Genomic DNA, 20,006 nt, shown 5'->3' on the forward strand with positions numbered 1-20,006 from the left:
GTAAACGACCCTGTATCCTGAATTCTAGTCAGAAGTAACGATGTAAACTCACTCTGAATATATATATGTATAAAATCTCTAGCTCATTCTACTAAAGAAAACTAGAAACAATGACCAATCTAATAACAATGAAACATTATTCCTAGCTCCCAAACTTGAGTTTAAAAATGACATTTTCCATTAAAAGAAACCAGAGCTATTGAAGAAATGGCTAATTCCAGGTCTGATGCAGAAAATGTATAAGATAAGCACGGAACATTTTGTCATTCCAAATAGCAGGGAGGCTACTCAAGACTACTGAGGTACTGAGGTCATGACAAAGAGAGGAGACAATTTGAAGAGGTTCCCAAATATAAGACAAGTTTGAGCTTTCAAAAGGATAATAACTATAATTTCTAAAAACCCATCAAGTCAAATATATTTAAAACCATCAATTAATAACGCTACTTAAAAAACAAAAACTAGTTGGTTACCTTCAGGGAATAAAGAATCAATTCATTATCTTGAAAATTACCAAATAAAAGAAAAGAAACTGACATTTATCCTGATTACACAATATTACACAATATGAATTCAACTACTGGGAAAATAAATAGGAGATGAGTGGAAGTATCTTTTTATAAAAGTATCTCAATTAATTAATGAAAAAAGTAATAATAAAATTAGAATATCACTGTTTTGCAACCCTAATGAATTAACAGATCTAGGCACTGAGCATTAATAGCTGCTAACATTATTAAAAGAGAGATGACCAAGAAAGAACCTGACATTACATGACTTCTGATAACAACAACACACTGCCCCATATAGTCTTGCCAAAACTGACTACCTTGTAGAACTTTCAAAAGATAAACATGTTGAACCACACTACAAATATGCAAATAAAATCCAGGCTATAGGAAACTGCAGTTTCAAAACATAAATTTTAAGGAAAACAAAGGGATGGAAGAACTCGTAGGTTAAAAAAGATACATTAAAGTGTTTTAAAAGGAGAACCTTAAACTGCGTTGTGGGGAGATGCATTAGGATGATAAAAACTATATGGGTATACAAGAAAGTGATGGAAAGTCATGATAGACGTTACCTTTGGGGACGAGGCAGGGGTTGGAATCATGACAGTACAAAACAGTATTTCTGGGTGTCTGGCAAAGTTTCTCATCTTGACCTGAGTGTGGTTCTGGGGGTATTTCCTTTGTAATAGCTCATTAAACTATACAGTTATTTCATGTGGTTTTCTTTATGAGTGTTTTATAATAAAGAGATTTTTTAAAAAAGCTATCATCCCTAGAGTATAAAATCTTTGATATTTGGTTGAAAGCTAACATAGTACATACATTTCTTTGGAAGCGAGGTTTTTTAAATATTTTGGCTTTTCAGTTGAATGCATTTATAAGACCTTCTAAATGCTTCTTTAATCAAATTATGCTATATTAAAAGCTGGTCATATCTTTACTTTTCCATTAGTCGCTGATCCTCTAAATCACTGCAAAAATGGTTTTTAAATTTTATATGAAAAAAGTTATCTTTGTGGGGTTATATTTTCCTATGCCTGACAACAGGTTTTAAGGTTTAATAGCTCTGCTTATTTGTTTTTGATTAATTTCATAAACGAATTCAGGTGACCTCTTCTGAAGAATCTCTTGAAATTACCACTATACTCAGAAAGCTTCATCTAATCCATGCAGCTGAAAAGTTAAAATACTTGCTCAAATACAAAGGTAAGGAAAAAAGGTGTGTTGTCATCACATTTTTGACAAAGCGAATGAATTAAATAGTTCTATGATGATGGTAATAACTTTCCAAAAAGCAGAGCATAAAGAGTATGTGGAATTTAAATAAAAATAATTACCATGTTATATATAATAATCCACACATATACCATTAAAAACTGTTTTTAAATGAATTTACTGATAAAAAATTTTTTGTACACACTATTGTATATTTTTCAAAAGAAATTTTTTCCTAGACTACATAACTCTCTGCTTTATGCTTCTAATTAAGATATGTGCTGTTGTTTATAGCTCTGCGGTGTGAAATTAGACCAGGAGTTTTCTAACACCCATAAAATAAATTTAAAATATGTTCTTCCTCTGAAAGACAGATAATTCAGTCACAGAGAGCTTATTTCTGTGTTTCCTTTGTTTTCTTTTTTTTTTTAGCTGCTTGGTAAGCCAATTTTCTACTTAGAATCTATTGTTAAAACTCTCATTTGGTTCAGTAGGTGGGCTTTATCCTTTCCATGGTCTGTTATGCAAAAATGATGGCTCTAATTTTTTTTTTCAGTTTGCTATAAAGCAGTGTTTCTCAACTTGAATGCACATGAGAATCACCTAGGGAACCTGTTAAAGAATACCGGTGCCCACCTCTCCTTCTGGATATTCTGATGTACCTGGTTTGAGTGGGCCCATTTGTAAAACCTCTGCAAGTGACAGTAATGTGTTGTGTTGCCAAGGCTAGGAACCACTACTCTAAGATCTTGTCACTTTCCAACTAAAATCTTATTATATTTTCTGATTTAATTTGGATGGGAAACGCTTTTTTAAGATTCTATAGTTTAACAAATACAAAGATTAAATTTCTTATCTATGAGGTTGCTACTTTTTTACTTTGAATTTTAGAGTTTAAGAGTATATTGTATCTTTTTTTCTGATGATTAGTTCAAGAAGACTGTTGGTGGCCAGTGAAAAAAATTTAAAGAATATGCCTGAATATTACTTTTATAGACTAGTGGTTTTTGTTCATGATATTCTAAAAAACGTATTACAACTAATTCATAGCTAAAAATTATGTCTTCACATGTGAAAAAAGAAACAATTATTTTCCTAGAGATTTCTTCCAAAGACGTTCACCTTTTGCATATGTAAGTTCACATGAGGTTCTGTAAAAGTAATCTTCACAAATTTTTTCAACAGTTTAACTTTGATAGAATGACTGAAAGGGCCAAATCTAAGAAAAAAAAAAAAGAAATTTCTGTATCTTAATATAGTAGGATTGAAAAGAGTGGCATTAACTATGCAATCAGTGGTGAATAACTAAAAATCATGTGCAAGTATCATATATGACTTTATGAAATCTATTCAAAAACACTTACACAAAATGGGTAATTTTCCAGAAATACAAATTAAAGAAAATGACTTCAAAAAAATCCCCCAGAATTCCTGGGAAAAAAGCAGCCCTTAAAAATGGAATCTGTTCTTTAAAAAATCTACCTTCCTTTAAGACACCACACCCAGGCAGTTTTATAGATTTTACCAAATGCTCAAATACCAGATAAATCTTTTGGGTTCAAAGAGGAGATACAGAAAAAGCTAGCCAAATCACTCTAGAGGGCTAGTACAACCTTCATACAAACTTAGAAAGGACAGTAAAAGCAAGTAAAATTGTTTGCCAATCTCATATTTGAGTAAATTGTAAAGCCTCTTTAATGTTTCCTCCTTACTATCTCCCTAAGTAGAATCAATCATTCCCCACTGGCTCCTAGGATAGCTTACACACACTCTATCCACAGCATCATTTAATGCTTTAGTGCACTTACACGTTTTCATATTTGTCTCTCATTGGCGGACACCAGGATCCCTGCAGGAAGGGATATTTTTGTATTCATATCCCCTGAAATGAAATACAGTGTTTACTCCACGGTCACGCTCAATAGTTGTTGAATGATGTGGAAACAGAAGGAAGGGCCTTTCAGGTAGAAATGCCAGTAATGTGTACAGGCAGGACATGGAAAATAAGAAGCGGTGAGTTAACCACTTGGCTACAAACATCGGTTTGTATAAGGAAATGACACTGGAAGGGTAGGTCAGGGCCAGTCAGGGTGGGCTGTCAGTGCTGAGGCTAAGTTTAGTTTCATATCTAATAAAGGCATTTGAGCAAGCACTGGCTAAATAAGATCTGTGCTTCAGAATCCAGATGAGCACCTTATAGAGCTGTCACAGACCTGGAGGTAACCTCTCTGGTTGAAATCCATCATCTTAAAAATAGAAAACTAATGTCAGAGGATGGATGATCTACCTAAGGGCAAAGAACACAGAATTAGCTAACAGCAGGCAGAAGCTTAGAGGGAGTAAATTTGACTAAGTTTACACAGTTAGTATGTATATGGTCCAACCAACAGGTAAACTAGGTTTGTCCAACTCCAAAGTCCATGATCTAGATGACACCAGGAGATAAGGTATGTAGACCATATATATACCCTTTAGAACACTGCTAATTTCGTGTAATACGCTCATTTCAAATACAGGTAATTTATGTAAAGTATAACTAAATTATTTTTACCTTTATTATAAGGCAGAATATTTAATAGAATTCTAATTAGCTTTATTACAATCATTTTGATGAAGTCTTTTACTCAATTAGCTTCTGAACCCAAGATCAAGAAAGCAGTGAGCATGAAAAGCAAGTGAATAGGAACAAAGCACTTCTTAGCCTCACAAATCCACACTTAAAGCATTATAAGTGGTTTTAGTTACTACAACAAAATTGGAAAAGTTCCAGAAAAAGGTTAATTAATTAATTATAAATGACTCTGCAGTCTTAAAAGGCAGCCTGAAAGTTTATAACACCAGAAGAGGCAAGTAGAGATAGACAAAACCTGGACTTGTTCATTATATCTCAGAATTAAAGCCCAATAGATAATAGATTTAGAGGAAGCATAGAAACATACCACTGTCTTCCTTGCCTTAAATCCCAATACACCCGTCACAAGTTGAAAATGCATTTAATACACCTAACCTACCGGATATCACAGCTTAGCCTCACCTAGCTTAAACATGCTCAGAAATTTAAATTAGCCTATACTAGTTGGGCAAAATCACTTAACACAAAGCCTATTTCATAATAAATTACTGAATATCTCATACAATTTATCAAATAGTGTACTGAAAACAAAAATCAGAATGATTGTATGCGTACAGAATGGTTATAAGGGTATCGGTTGTTTATCTTCATGATTGCCTGGCTAACTGGAAGTTGTGGCTGACTTCCACTGCCCAGCATCATGGGAAAGTATCCTATCACCTATCATAGACGAAAAAGATCTTTTGATCTTTGAAAAAGATCAAAATTCTAAAGTATGGCTTCTACTGAACATGTACTGCCTCCACATCATGACAAAGTCAAAAATCCTAAGTCAAACCATGTGTAATCTGGGACTATCTATATTTTACTCAGGCAAAAACTTGAAGAAACAGGAAGGTTGCTTTTGTTTTAAATTATAAAAACAGAATTCCATAATCAAAGTACTGGTCCAAGGTGAAATTACCAACATAATGAATGATGTTGGAACCACTGTCAGTAATAGGTGGAGTGAACTATTGTCATTGCCTCCTAGATTAACCCTAGTAGTGTTCCTGTTTGAGGCACAATTCTAGACTGAGAAGGCCATTGCTCTACAGCCGTCCTTATAAATTCTTGCCTCAGCCATGGTTTGGCACCACAGTCTTCCACAAAATAGGCACTTGACTGCTGATTCAATGACTGAAGTATAAAGAAGGTGATTGATAACATAGCTTTGGCAGGCTGGAAATTATGGGCAAACAATAATGACAGTACTAATAACGATAATAAGAATCACAACAGTGGTCCATATTTGAGAGTTTACTATATGTAGGTATTGCTCTAAATGCATATATTAACATACTTATCTTCATTAACTCTATTTTTCAAATAATGAAAGCACAGTGCACAGAGGTTAATACCTTGCTCAAGGACAGAGAGCTAAGTAGTGGCATAGCTAGGATTTGAACCCAGAAGGCTGTGTTCTTAATCATTGTGAGATTCAGGCCAGCCCTGGAATTGTCTGTTTACCCTATAGATATGATACTTTTAAGAACCCCCACTTTATTCATAATTTCTTTCTTTGAGAATTTAGAAAAATAAATTCTAGGCTTAACAAAGTATTCATCCTTATTTCAGAATAGAAAAACTAATAATCCTATTTTATTTGCTCTTCAACAAAATGTATATATTTGCTTTATATTTACCTCCAGTCTTCCTTGAGCATAACCTAGGAGCAGCAGATTGGCTCTGTCCTTCTCAGGAGAAATGGGGGCCCAAGGCCAAGCATCATCACTGACCAATGGCCACCAGCAAACAACTATATCCTGAACACAATTGATAGCTAGACGACGCTCTGTTGTTCTGTTTACTGGGCCTGGTATCTCGTAATAGGAAATCTAATGATGAAGGAAAAAAAGCATATGAGAATCATTTTTTAATGCAAAATCCTCACAGTATTACAAAAATTAAAGCATCTGTAAATGTAGATAAATGCAAGTAAATATGCATGTTAAACATGTGCTTAAGGAGGTGTCAGAATTTACCAAATTCTTTTGACACATATATAAAAAAGACATATGTTCAAAATTCTCCCCATTTTTAGCAGAGGAAAGGAAAAGGAGAAATGTGAGTTAGGGAGGAATTGGCTGTAGCAATCCCAATCAATACCAAAATGTACAGTCATGGCTGCTTGACAGCATCGACCTACACATAGGATTTAAGACCAGCTATATTAAATGACAAGTTCAGTACTGCTGACCAAGAGTATCTCACTACTGTTTAAGACATAACACTTTAACAATGACTGACAACAATAAAAGGAAAAACAACTTGAGGAAATATCACTTTAAAGAATATATGAGACATATACACATATATTCTGCATAAAGGGATAAGCCATAGCATCATGCGTAAAAGTTTATGCAGCTTCTGAGAATTATGCTTCTCTTTCTTAGGAAGGATTTGTAGAATTTATTATTCAAACTATGTTATTTTGGAACATGGTTATTTGAAAACATAAGCACGGCACCATCTGGGTGACACATGCCAAGGAAATATAGATTGCACCGTATTTCTGCTTAAGGAATTAATGGAAGGTTGATAGCTTGGAAGAAAAAAAAAAACTATCTTGCCATTGCTGGTCAGCAATAATCGAACCACTTTCTGGGGATTAAGCGCATGGCTAAGCCTACTGGACCAGACACTAGCAAAGGGCAGGGGGTCTTCTTATCAGAGAAATGCTTCTGGAGCCAGTCTCACTACATGACAGATTGCTTTCATATTCCTGTCTGCAAGGCAACAAAGGATGGCAGTAATGCGATAATGCCAGAGTGCAATGGGTGTTAAGAACCCGTTGCATTTATGTATTGTATTTAGTAAATAATCAGGCTCATCCAAATTGTGATCTCACCACTCAACCAAGGCCATTAAAATCAAGGTTAATGCTTTAATAATCCTCTGCTATTTTTTTTAATATGGTCAAAAGGAACCCTTTTCTATTTGCATGGCCATAATATTATTGACCTCTTCATCCTCTGAATGCACATCAAAAGGAACTGAAATCAAAGTAATTACCAGTGTTGTTCTCTCATGGTAAACATTTAACTCCTTGCACTGTCCCTTCCCTGTTAAATAAATTGAATTGGATTTTTAAAATGTAGACTGGAAAACTTGTTAAAGGTCAATCGTTTTTGATATTTACCCTGCAATTTTCTTTGCCAAAATTATTTCATTCTGAAAGAATTAAATTATGGTACAGCTGTAAAGAAAAGCAGAATTATAATACTCTACACTATTTCTTTGTTTTAAAATCCAAATGGGCAATGACAGACAACACAGATGTACTTTAGGCTTTGAAGTGCAAATTCTCATATTTATGCTCCCAATATCACTATTTTAACTACTTATCTTCTTGAGATAAGTACCATAATGGAATTGCTAAGTCCTTACAAATAAATATACATTATTTGATGTCCTATTGCCATGTAAACATGTTACTTACGAATTTCTAGATGAGAAAATAGAGTTAAGAGACTGACAGTTTCATTCCTCATAGTGCAAAACATGCATGTTAACTGAAATTTCCTATTTCCTGTGAGTTTTTAATGGCATTAGTATTCTATCATGATGGTCAACAGGGCAAGTAAAGTGAACAAGTTTCTTAAATTATCCTTCCAAAAGACAAATGGCAGTTTTTACTAAGTTTTTAAATACCTATATTTTAAATACTGAACCAGAAAGAAATCCATGGGCTTTTCCAAAGGGAAGTAGGTCACTTCTCCAATGTATAGAAATGATGTAGAGTGCCCCTGTTCTCAAACCCAAAGGCAGAAAGAATAAACAATTCTTTTAAAGTGAAGAGTCCATATAGTAAGTCTATTTTTCACATCTTCTCCTAAGAAAAGATGACATTCTGACAGTTTCCCTCTGATCTCATTAATGGGCAGCTACTATCCTTCAGCTAAGAAGACTATTAAGCTATCCATTATACCTAAGTTGAAAAAACATCATATAAAATTTGACATAATAGCATTGAAAACATAAAAAGTTTGAGTTAATGCATATTGGGAGCATTTCATTAATTTATTTACCTTTTACATATTGGTGTATTTTAAAGACCAGTATTTGTAAATAAGCAACATTTCAAATAAATCTACAGCTAGCCAACCTCGAAAATAATATCCCATTAAGAATGCTAAGATCAGTTTTTTTTACTAATCAAAATATAATATATGAGTACCACTGACTTCAATTAAAGAAAATCAATATTATACAAAATGTAATGGAAGCTCCACAAAGTTGGCAAATAGAACCAAATTACAGTTTATTACCAGAATGAAAAACTCATTTAATATACTTTATCCCATGTTGAAAATCTTTTTACAAGACTAGATGTTTCTACCAAATAAATTTAAATCCTCCCCATACCACTACCACCTCAATCACAATAAGAAATAATCCCAAAGGGGAAAAGGTTAGCCTGAATACTACTTTTTCAGAAACACACACAAAGTTTCAAGCCACAAGCTGACTTCTAAAAATCTTTGCCCGTATTATGGATAGATACTCTGGGTATGGCATAAGTGTGCATCTTTTTTAAGGAAGCTGTATATCAGCTCTGTTCCCAGTGAACAGTGAACTGTCTCAAATCCACGTCACAGAGGCTGGATCAATCTTGCAAACACAAGTCATTGCTGAAAAGAGGCCTTGAACTGAAACAGCCTGGAAAATGTATTAGATACTCATCCTAGCAGAGTGTGCGCCTTCCAAGCAGTTAAAATGTAATGTGGCAAAACTTCTATGAAACACATCATTTAAAATAAAAATCCTGCCTTAACAGATGTAAAATCCCTGATACAAGGAAACAAATTACCTGGAGTTAGTGAAGGGAGAGATACTAACATATGAAGGAGATTTTGTTTTGCATTTTTCTCTAGTTATAGTTGGGTGTATGTGTATGTGGGGGGTGAGAGGTCTTCCCACTCCTTGTTTATTACACTTTTTTATTAACCTCTGGAAGTACCTTCTCTCTTCTTTCTTTTCTTGTGAAACGGAAGCCAGAAGGATAGCCAAGCTATCTTTGCCTAGAAAGGTGATATGAGGTCTTAGAGAAAAATGAGAATAGTATATATACTGCCCTTAGCAAGAAAACCATTTTCAAATGTGTGACTTGTCTTTATTATCTATCTTTGATTTCCATAAATACTACATAAATTGCTCCAAACATGCCATTATTAGACTCTCATGATGAGAGTAAACAAGAAAAGGTGGGAAAGCCAATATTTTCATTGAAACAACCATAATCATATAATTAACTCTGGTTTGTCTGAAATCTAGAAATATTCAAGAATAATGAGTATAATATCAATCAATGTGATACTCTAGTATGCCTTAATAATTAATAATACAACTCTATAAATTGAAATCTCTACCTTATAATCCAAGGCTGAGAGTTTTTCCAGTCTTTTGTTTGTATCAGGAGAACCCATCTTCTTGGTAAACTGAATAAAACATAGTTTGTTTTGTGCCAAAAATGATAAGATGATGAAACTGTCTGTGAGAAGAGCTAAAAAACAAATACAGATTTGATATTATAAAATACTAAATTAGAATAAAATAATAATGAATTGAGAAATGTTTTCACCAAAATATTATGAAAAGTTATTCTCATAAGATAATTAACAATTGAAATAACTAATCTCCAAAATATTATTATTTTACAAGGATATTAAAGATATCAGAAACAATAATCATAAATTTAGTCATGCATGGATTTGATACTTTTTCCTTTTTTCCTAAGACCATTTTATGATACACTGATGTTTGGGGACAATAACCAAGTGAAATACATTTGGAACTAGAGCTAGAAAAGCATAAATTAATGATTATTTCATATCTGAATGTAAAGATTTACTTTTATTTGTACTTAGCCTTTAATCCTGTGTTTACATGATATAAACCACCTGAGAATAAATTAATTTTTTAGGGAACACAGATCAATGTTTTCCACCAATTTCATTCATTCATTCATTCATTTGTGAGTGCACATGCACACAAGCAGGGGGTGGGGAGAGGGGAGAGAGAGAAGCAGACTCCCCACTAAGCGGGGAGCCCAACACAGGGCTCCAACCCAAGACTCTGAGATCATGACCCAAGCAAGTTAGATGTTTAACTGACAAGTCATCCAGGCATCCCTGTATGTTTTATATTTTTAAATTTCTCATCAATGAACCTTCTTTCATCAATGAATACAAGCTGAATGAAATAAAGGGTATTACGCTCAATATGCACATCACATAAGTTAATATCTAGTAATGAAGATTAGCAAAAATATTTGTACAGCTTTATTTCTAATGCACACAAGTAGGTAGACAATTAAAATTCATGAGTTACATAAAGGGCTGTTAATGTTATAAATTATTGATAAAAACTTAGTATAATAGGAATTTGAGAAATGTTTTATATTGCTCCTACCATAAAGAAATTATTGTATGTTTCATATATTTTTCTTTACTTCCATACCCCTGGCTATGCAAGCAGCAACCAAGAGTATATCTACACAATTACAGGAGAATCTGGAGAACTGCCAAGAAATCACATTCTTATCATGGTCTCATGAGTGTATTATTTTGGGTATAAATAAAAGAAACAAGTAAAAAGAGATATCTCAAAGACATGAATAGTGTTGGAAATCTCCTTTTAATTCTTAGAGAGGAGCATCAACATGACAAAATCATCACAGCCACTATTTTATTTGCAGTGTGAACAGAGGGGTCAATTATTACACATATGAAAACGGAAACTCTTCCATAGGAAGCTTCCTTGACACCATGTTCCTGTAAGGAAGAAGAAATGGCATACTTACAATCCCACCCCAGCTTATTATTGTCATGAATGTTGCTAATTATAGCCATCCTGCAAAGTGCTTTTCTGGAGGATGATGAAATTGTGTCCAGTTTATTCAGAGGTAGCTAGTGAGAGCACATGGCAGAAGGAAGGTTTCTGTATTCTCACCTCTGTCCACTAGATCACACTTTGTTTTGATTATTCAGTTAGGATAAAGAGAATTTTCAATCACTAATGATAATGCCACTTGTTTCTTAAACGTTTTGACCTTCAATAAAAGAATATGACCTTAAAAACCTCAGGAATCAGCACAGTATAGCAGAAAGAAAATGGGCTCTGCAGCTAGAACCTGGGTTACAATCTCAGTTGTGTTATTTTCAAGCTGTTCCTTAGTATCTCATTTGTGGGCATGTTCCTTAGTGTCCTAGCTTAATTTCTTTATTTATAAAATAGAAATAACTATACCATATAACACTTTTTTTGATTAAATAAGTAGGTTGACATGGATCTTAGAGCCTTTTAGGGCTCAATAAATGTCAGTATCCTACCTTTTTAATAACTGGTTTAAAATATTTTTTCATGTGTTTTTTTAAAGAGTTATTTATTTGAGGAAGGGAAGAGAGTGCATACCCACATGTGCACGGGAGGGTGAGGGTGGGAGAGGGACAAAGGGAGAGGAAGAGAGAAATCCAAGCTAACTCTGACTCTGTGCTGAGCATGGAGCTCAACACAGGGCTTGACACCGGGCTTGATGTCTGACCTTGAACTCACAACCCAAGCCGAAACCTAAAGTTAGACATCCTACCAACTATACCACCCAGGTACCCCTTGATTATGTGCTTTGTAGCAATTATATACTGATTATGGTACACTTAAAAGGATCCAGCTTTATCTAGTATATTTGGCATTGGTTTTTGATATTTAGAAATATTGCCTAAATTTTCTCAAAAGTTAGTATTCATAGATTTTGGTAACAAAGGATCTTCCTACTAGCAAATTACAGATTTTTTTTTATTGGTGCCTGTATTGACATGTTTGGGTCATTCATTCAAAATTCATTTGAAAGTGAAAAATATTTGAAATGTCATTAGGGGATTAATTTTGAAAGAACACACACAGAAAACCCCACCCTGTTTTGAAAATATGTTCACATTTTTTAAATGAAAAAGTGGAAAATACTCAGAATATGAGCCCAGTGCTTGACAAAATTTTGGTATTAAATATTAGTCAAAGCCTGTATTGGTCCCAGGGGTTGTAACTATGCTATTATAAGCGATTACTTGTGTTTGCAAGTCCCCAGTGGTAATAATTAGTGTACCTGTTGACATACTATTTCTCCTGCCCCACTGTTTATGTAGGCAATTGATTTGCACATGGGGGTAATTACCATCACTGATGGAGTCAGAGATGAGCTTCCCCACCAGGCTTCTGTCAATCACCACTTTCTCCAGCTGTGGCCCAGAGAGGCTTAAGGACACCAGCACACCTGAACCAAAGAGGAGCTAAAACCAGGTAAAGGGGTCAGAGGGGGAGAGGAGATATACTGAGAATTAGAGTCTTTAAAAAAAAATCTCTCTTCAAATATATAAATTATAAAGATATATATACATAGGCATCTACACCATGAAATTATAGAGTTTTTCTTCATCAGAAGCAATCACTGCCATTCTGAGTAAAAAGATACAGGTGACTAAATGATGCAACACAATAAATGCACTGAGTAAAGCTTTGTGCAGAAACTGAATTTAGTCCATGATTATTAGTAGTCTAATCACCGAAACATTTAGAAAGCACCCATGTAGAAGTAACTGTTTTGCATTGCATTCAGAAATGTACTATGTTCTATTAAAGTATTTCGAAAGATTACTATTTATGTCAAATTAAGAGATTTCTGAAGGTTTGCTATACACCAAATATAAAAAGATGCTACATTAGACTATGAACAGTGAACGCTACAATTTATTTGGAACTTAAACCCCACTTCTACAAACAAAGATCTTGTCCGTTTAAAATATTAAAATACATGTAAATCTAGGCAACTAAAGTAAAATGTCAAACTATAAAATTCATAAATAAATAATACATACCACAAACAATTTCTCAAAAAGAGATACACATAGTAAAATAGCTGGGCTTTACCAATACCAGTGTTCATCCAACCACCCAAAAAAAGATGACTGGATATCACCATTATGATGTTATACTGCTCCTTTCCATTTGTGGCAACATAATTCATTCATCTCCAAATGTTTAAAACTTCTGAAAGGACTATGCATATGCGTATGCTTGTTATCTATGAGATTATGAAATATCAACATTGGAAGAAATTGTTTCACCTTCAAGGCAACAGACTCAAGGCAGATGAATCATGCAATAGCATATGGTATAAAAAGAAAAAAACCAATTGTCAGTAAACTAATTATCAACATGCTAGCCAAACTCAAAGACAACTATGATTTTAAACAAAACAGGGGAATTCCCCACCTACCTAGGCATCATGTCCCAGCTAGAAAGGATGATTCTGTGTCAAGACATATTTAGACATGTGTGAAGGATGAGCAGCAAGAGGGACCAGGTTAATATAAAGAAAGACTATTACTTCCCCACTGCACAACAGATTCCAGGCATATGAATAGGAAAAGAAACTGAAGCGTCCCATATGACTTAATAGATTGTCCATTTAATGTCAAAGCCCCTAAAGGAGGCAGACGGCATGAAGATATGATCATTTTTATTCATTTGGGAAACTAATAAGAACATTTGTTCCAAGAATTTCAAAATATTCACAAATTAATCCCTACTGAATTACATCCAGCCCTGCAATACACTTTGATGGCTAACACTGATATTTCCCTTTGAGGAATTCCCCCATAACATAGCACATGGTCTTTACTTCTAAATTCTCCCTTCTCAGGCAGGCAGTTTTAGGGTCATCTTTCATACCTAGTTCCCCCCTATGTCACAGCTTTTTTCTCCCTGACCCATTTATTCAAAACATGTCTAAGATCTGTTCCTTTTCTATTTATTTTTATCTACTAAAACTTTACATCTATAATCTTGAGCATCTCTTTTCTTAATTATCCACTGACTACCAGCTCTTTATGGATACTGGCTAGGCCACTTTGGTCTTTGTTTCTTCAATGTTTAAAACAATACCAGGCATACACTAGGTGCTAATGAAATGTTCGAAGAAAAAAAAATCATAATTTAACTCATTATAGGATCAGATTATTCATAGTCAGAAAGAAACTTAGTCTAATCTTCCACAAATATGGAAGTTCCTTCTGCAGCATCCCTTCAAGCATCCCTCAAGTATTCAGTCCATGTTTGAATACATCCAGTGACTAGGAGTTCATTATCTTACTAATTGATTTAGAGATCATTCATTCATTTTTTTCATTCAACAAAAACTGAATGTTGATTATATGGCAAGCACTAAACTAAGTTTAATGGCTCAAAAGAGAATAAAATATTATCCTCAAAATAGGTTAAAGGCAGGTTGAGAGAGGCAGAGATACAAGCAAATAAGTGTAATAAAGTGCTACTGCTGGTCCTATTATAGGAGTGCATACTGGGGAGACTAGGGATATCGAATAGGGAGATGGTGACACTTGAGCTGAGGTAAAAATACTGCCTTCCAAGAACTTCCATAATAACCTGAATTTTTCAATAGCATATATTAAAATATTAAAAGATAGTAACAGTGTTAAGCATGGACTCTGAAATCGGAATGAAATCAGCATTGGTTCTACCTCTTACTAGCTATGGGACCTTGTGGAGTTACTTCTCTGTAACTTCATTTCCTCATCCAAAAAGATAGAGTAACATCTACCTCATAGGATGAGCATTAAATAACTTTTTACAAACAGTATTTAGAATGCCTAGCACATAGTAAATGTTTGCAATTATTATTATTCGACCAATACTCATATGATGTGTATTCACTATACTATTTGCCATCTCTGAACACCTATTTTTGTCTTTCTAAAAATCTTGTGCCCAGACTGGACTCAATACTAAATAGGGTACACTAGACTCCAGGTGAGTTGTCACCAGTACTATCCTTTTGTCACCTTTCCCAATTGCTATGATTTCATAAGGATATTGTTTCCAAGATATGTGCAAGTTCCTCCAGAACTGCAGAATTTAATTTGTCCAAGTCCCAAATTTCTTATTCCTTATTTTCTGCTCTTAGGCACCAGCATCATGAACTAACCCTCATCTCCTAATAATAACTACTGTTTCTATGTTTGAGCATTTGCTATCTCAGAAAGGTAATTCTAAAAGACCAGTCTTGTGGGATGGAGATATAAAGTGCAACCTGTGAGAGTAAGTAAAAGGTGGACTTAAGCTAGAAAGGATTCGAAGGGTAAGTGTCAAGGTACAGTAAGAAAGAAAGCATGCGTGCTGCAGTAGATACCACATGGAGACAGGAGCAATGATTTGGGAATTGTGAATCCTGCCCACTGAGTTTCAGCATTCCTTCAGAATCTTTGTTCAAAGGATACGTGCAGCCACTTATCCTTATATTCAATTCACTCATTCCACAAATATATATTGAGTATTTTGTAAAAGCCAGGCCCTATTCTAGGTACTGAAGACAACAGCAGTGAACATAACAAAGCCCTTGCCCTCCCTCACCTCAGGGAGCTTGCACTCTCATGTAGACACAGCTACAGGCAAAGAATTTTGGTATAATGTCAGATGGCAATAAGAACTACAGAGAAAAATAAAGCACAGTAAGGATGGGGATTTTAGGAGAATGCTGTTTTTAGGAGAATGACTAATAAAGAAAAAAAAAAGACCTCTCTAAGGAAATGACATTTGAGTACAGACCCAAATGAAGTTATTGAACAAATCATAGTATTATTTGGAGAAAGGGAATCGAGGCAGAGAACTGCAAATGCAAAAACTCTAAGGTCAGAATGTGCCTGGAATGACTGAAGAAAGCTAGGGCAAAGTAGCTAAGGGGAAATGAGTGACAGTGATATATATTCATAGAGGATGAAATCAAAGAGGTAGCTCTAGGGCCAGGTTAGGTTGATGAGAAATTACTGGATTTTAAGCAGCAGAGAATTATAATCTAATTTATGTTTTAAAGAGGGGTATGGGCAAAAGTAGAAGCTAGGAGACTATTAGGAGGCTATTGCAGTGGTCCAGGTGAGAGATGATGATGGCTTGGATAGAATGGCAATGCTAGAGGAAATGATATGTGGACAGATTTGAGACATATTTTAGAGGGAATCAACAGGACCTGCAGAAGGATTGGATATGGCATACAAGAGAAAAACTCAAAAATATCTGGGCTGAGCAAATGGATTTAATGAGATAGGCAAGACTCAAAGAAATACATATTTAGGGGGAATCAAAAGTTTGGTCTTGAACATGTTAGTTTATCGTGTCTATGGACATATGAGTAGAGATATTGAGTAAACAATTAGAAATGAGTCTGAAGCTTAGGGTGATGTAAGGGCTGGAGATATATATTTAGGAGTCATCAAGAATATAAAGGTAGTGTTTAAAGTCATGGAACTGGATAAGCTGTCCTTAAAAAATGAGTTAGAGAGGTCATATGGTTGGGGCCACAATCCACTCTGACTCATATCCTTGTAAGAGGAGGAAGAGAAAACAGAAAGTTCGCTCTTTCTCCCTCTCTCTCCCCCTCCATGTCCACAAACAGAGGAAAGGCCATATAATGATATAGTAAGAAGACTGCTGTCTATAAGCCAGGGTGAGGGGCCTTAACAGAATGCAACCCTGACAGCACACTGATCTTGGAATTCTACTCTCTAGAGCCATGAGGAAAAAAAAATTTTCACTCAATCAATCAATAAAAGTTGAAAGAGAAAGAGGCCCATGGTCTGAGGTTTGAAGCATTCCAATCTGTAGAGGTGTTAAAAGGTCACGTTAGCACTCTTATTGAGTTAGTCTGGGTACTCATTAGGATCAAGCTATGTGCATCATTATAGATCTCTAAATGTCTTGTGGCCTAGAGGTATCTCTGACACTAGATTTTGAAATAAGAAGATATAGATAAATTAATAAGCTAATTAACATTTTTATAAAGCAACCTGTGGGAAAGCATAAAGTTTCCAAGTACTGGTGCCAAAGATAGTCTTGGATATAGTAATGGAGATAACCAGAATCAGGAAAAAATTGTCTGAAGTTCAGGAAAAGAATATTCAGGTTCAGACAGGAAAGTGTTTCCACCTGTTTCCCCAAAAGGTTTGCTTTTAAACTCTCTAAAATAAAAATGGCCTACATAAGATTCGGCAGAACAAGAAGGAAAAGGGACACTAAGATATTGTCCTATCTTGGGACGCCCAGGTGGCTCAGTGGTTGGGCGTCTGCCTTTGGCTCAGGGCATGATCCAGGGGTCCCAGGATCAAGTCCTGCATCGGGCTTCCTGCATGGAGCCTGCTTCTCCCTCTGCTTGTGTTTCTGCCTCTTTCTCTCTGTGTCTCTCATGAATAAATAATTAAAATCTTTAAAAAAAAAGATATTGTCCTATTTACTGCAAGGAATTGGAGAATTCTGACAGGTCAGAAAATGAAAAAGACGAGAGAAGTAAAGGAAAGCCACTACAGAGCAGATCTGAGCTTGAGAATAGATTCACAGGAACAATCAATGGAAGGCCCATGAGATTTCCCAAAATTGCTCCAATTTTAACGTTGTTCTTTGTGCAGAACATGACTAGGGCAAAATAAGAAAGAAAACTTTTCTCAGATGGCCTCGTAGACAGGAAGTATCTTTCTTATTATTTCTGCTTTGTACATGTTTTTTTCCATTGCCTTTATCATCTCTCCTTCTCATTTTCTCCAATAAGCTCATACCAAAGAGGCTTTCTCTTTTAAAAAGTGGCAAATGATTCCCACAATCTTCAGATGGCTCTTCGAGTGATTTCTCCTAACATTAGATTCAGTATTTAATTGGAGGTGAAATGGCACTGGGAAAAGAAAAAGAAAATTATATCAGATGATACTATTAATCCAAACAAAACATAAACAACCACAAGAACCTGAGTTTCATTTCATTCACTAGGTCAAAAGACGTGAGTGCCTCCCATATAATGCAACTATATAGAAGGGGATACAATAGTGAATAAGGAAGACACATGTTAGTAGAGTATATAAAGAATACAGGAGAAGACCTCGTTTCAGAGACATGGAGGTTTGGTTATGATTAATAGTTGCTTCCTAGAAGAGAGAGTTTAATACCCACAGAGAAGAGTGGATCTCACACTTGGTCTCAAGTATTCAAGAAGAACTGGTGCAATAATTGTGAATGAGGTGTTTTATAATCGTGATCAAAAACAATCCCACTGAATTCAATATTCTCATTGGTTAAGAAAACTCTCCCCAAATCCATGTGATTATTATCACATCTGAGGAAAAAAATGAAAAGTAAAGGTATACAAGGTCAGTACTAAAAATCAACAATGAGTAACAGGCTCAATCCATGATCTGAAAATTAAGTTATGAACAGGCAGCAAAGACTGATCTCCAAAATCATTAGCAGATAGGTGGGAGACAGCAGGACCTAAACACTACAATTTAGAGAGGCAGTAAAGTATTAGGGCCACTGGAGTGAATTCCAGGGCTGAAGCAAATATTTAAGGTATTATAGAGCCACTCTCATGGAGGTCCAGTGAATTTACATCACAATGGTACACAACACCTCACTCAATTCTGTCCCCAATCCAATCCATGGGATTAATTCTGGAGAAACTGAGAGCTATAGATAGTCAAACAATTTTACATTGTGGAAATCTTTAACGAAGAGTAGTGTCACTGATCATTTTAGCAGATAACCTGCTAAAAGAAAGATAACATGTCTTCTGTAATTTATTCCTTCTTTCAGCAAACATTTGAGTATAGAAGGAAATCATGCCTGACTAATCCATTAAAGTAGAGAAACAAAAGTGAATGCAGTTAAGACAAGGACGAAAAAAATTTAATTGACTCACCAGAGGGAACTGACTTAAGGACAAGAAACAAAAGGACAAGAAATAAATAGGCATTTTTCTGGATGGAGAAGTGTTAACAGTGGGGTTTCCCAAAGATTTGTATGGTGTTACTCAATATATGGAATAGATACATGCCTAGAAATTTGCCCTGCTAGGTCTATTTCAATATAAGAAATCTCATTTTCTCACTTACTATGAGTAATGCTACTTTTTAATCCCTAATGTAATTTTCAAGCCACCTCTTTTATGTTTATGTATATTACATAAAGTGATGATTCCTAGAAAATATTTATAATCATGGTGAAATTCACACACACAAAACAAGTCAAAAATAAATCTGTCAGTAGTTTTATTTTATTTTTTAAAGATTTTATTTATTTATTCATGAGAGACACAGAGAGAGAGAGGCAGACACACAGGCAGAGGGAGAAGCAGGCTCCATGCAGGGAGCCCAATGTGGGACTCGATCCCAGGACTCCAGGATCATGCCCTGGGCTGAAGGCAGGTGTCAAACCGCTGAGCTACCCAGGGATTCCCCTATTTGTCAGTAGTTTTAAAGATCAAAAGAGATAAAAACAGTGGTGAAAAGTGAACAGGAAATCATATCAGATAGCACAGCACTTTTGTACAAAATTTTATAATTTACAGAGGACTTTTATACACATTATAATGTCTGTAAAATGCTAGTACAACTCTGGTACCTAATAAGTATAAAAGTTAAAAAAATAATAGTAACAAGGTTAAGCTTCATACTTACTAACAATCAGGAGGGTAAAGCAACTAACCAAAGGTCTCATAATTATTATTTTTTAAAGTCTCATAATTAGTGGGAAAGTACACCAAGACATAGGACAGATCTGATGTTCTTTCTCATACCACTGAAAACTAACATCCTTAACTCTAATTTCTCCATTTA

General features: G+C 34.9%; 1 protein-coding gene across 7 annotated transcripts in view; it reads right to left on the reverse strand.

The window, feature by feature from the left end:
* The window catches only part of WDPCP (WD repeat containing planar cell polarity effector), a 448,174-nt gene that overhangs the window by 284,850 nt on the left and 143,318 nt on the right, over positions 1-20,006 (reverse strand). For all 7 annotated transcript variants that reach the window (XM_072743082.1, XM_025992718.2, XM_072743081.1 and 4 more), the window contains 3 exons: positions 12,512-12,626; positions 9,711-9,844; positions 5,985-6,176 (listed from right to left, as the gene is read on the reverse strand). In XM_072743082.1, coding sequence (XP_072599183.1) covers positions 5,985-6,176; positions 9,711-9,844; positions 12,512-12,626 — 441 coding nt within the window. The remainder of the gene's footprint in view (positions 1-5,984; positions 6,177-9,710; positions 9,845-12,511; positions 12,627-20,006) is intronic.

Source organism: Vulpes vulpes, chromosome 16 (assembly GCF_048418805.1).
Source record: "Vulpes vulpes isolate BD-2025 chromosome 16, VulVul3, whole genome shotgun sequence".
Taxonomy (NCBI): domain Eukaryota; kingdom Metazoa; phylum Chordata; class Mammalia; order Carnivora; family Canidae; genus Vulpes; species Vulpes vulpes.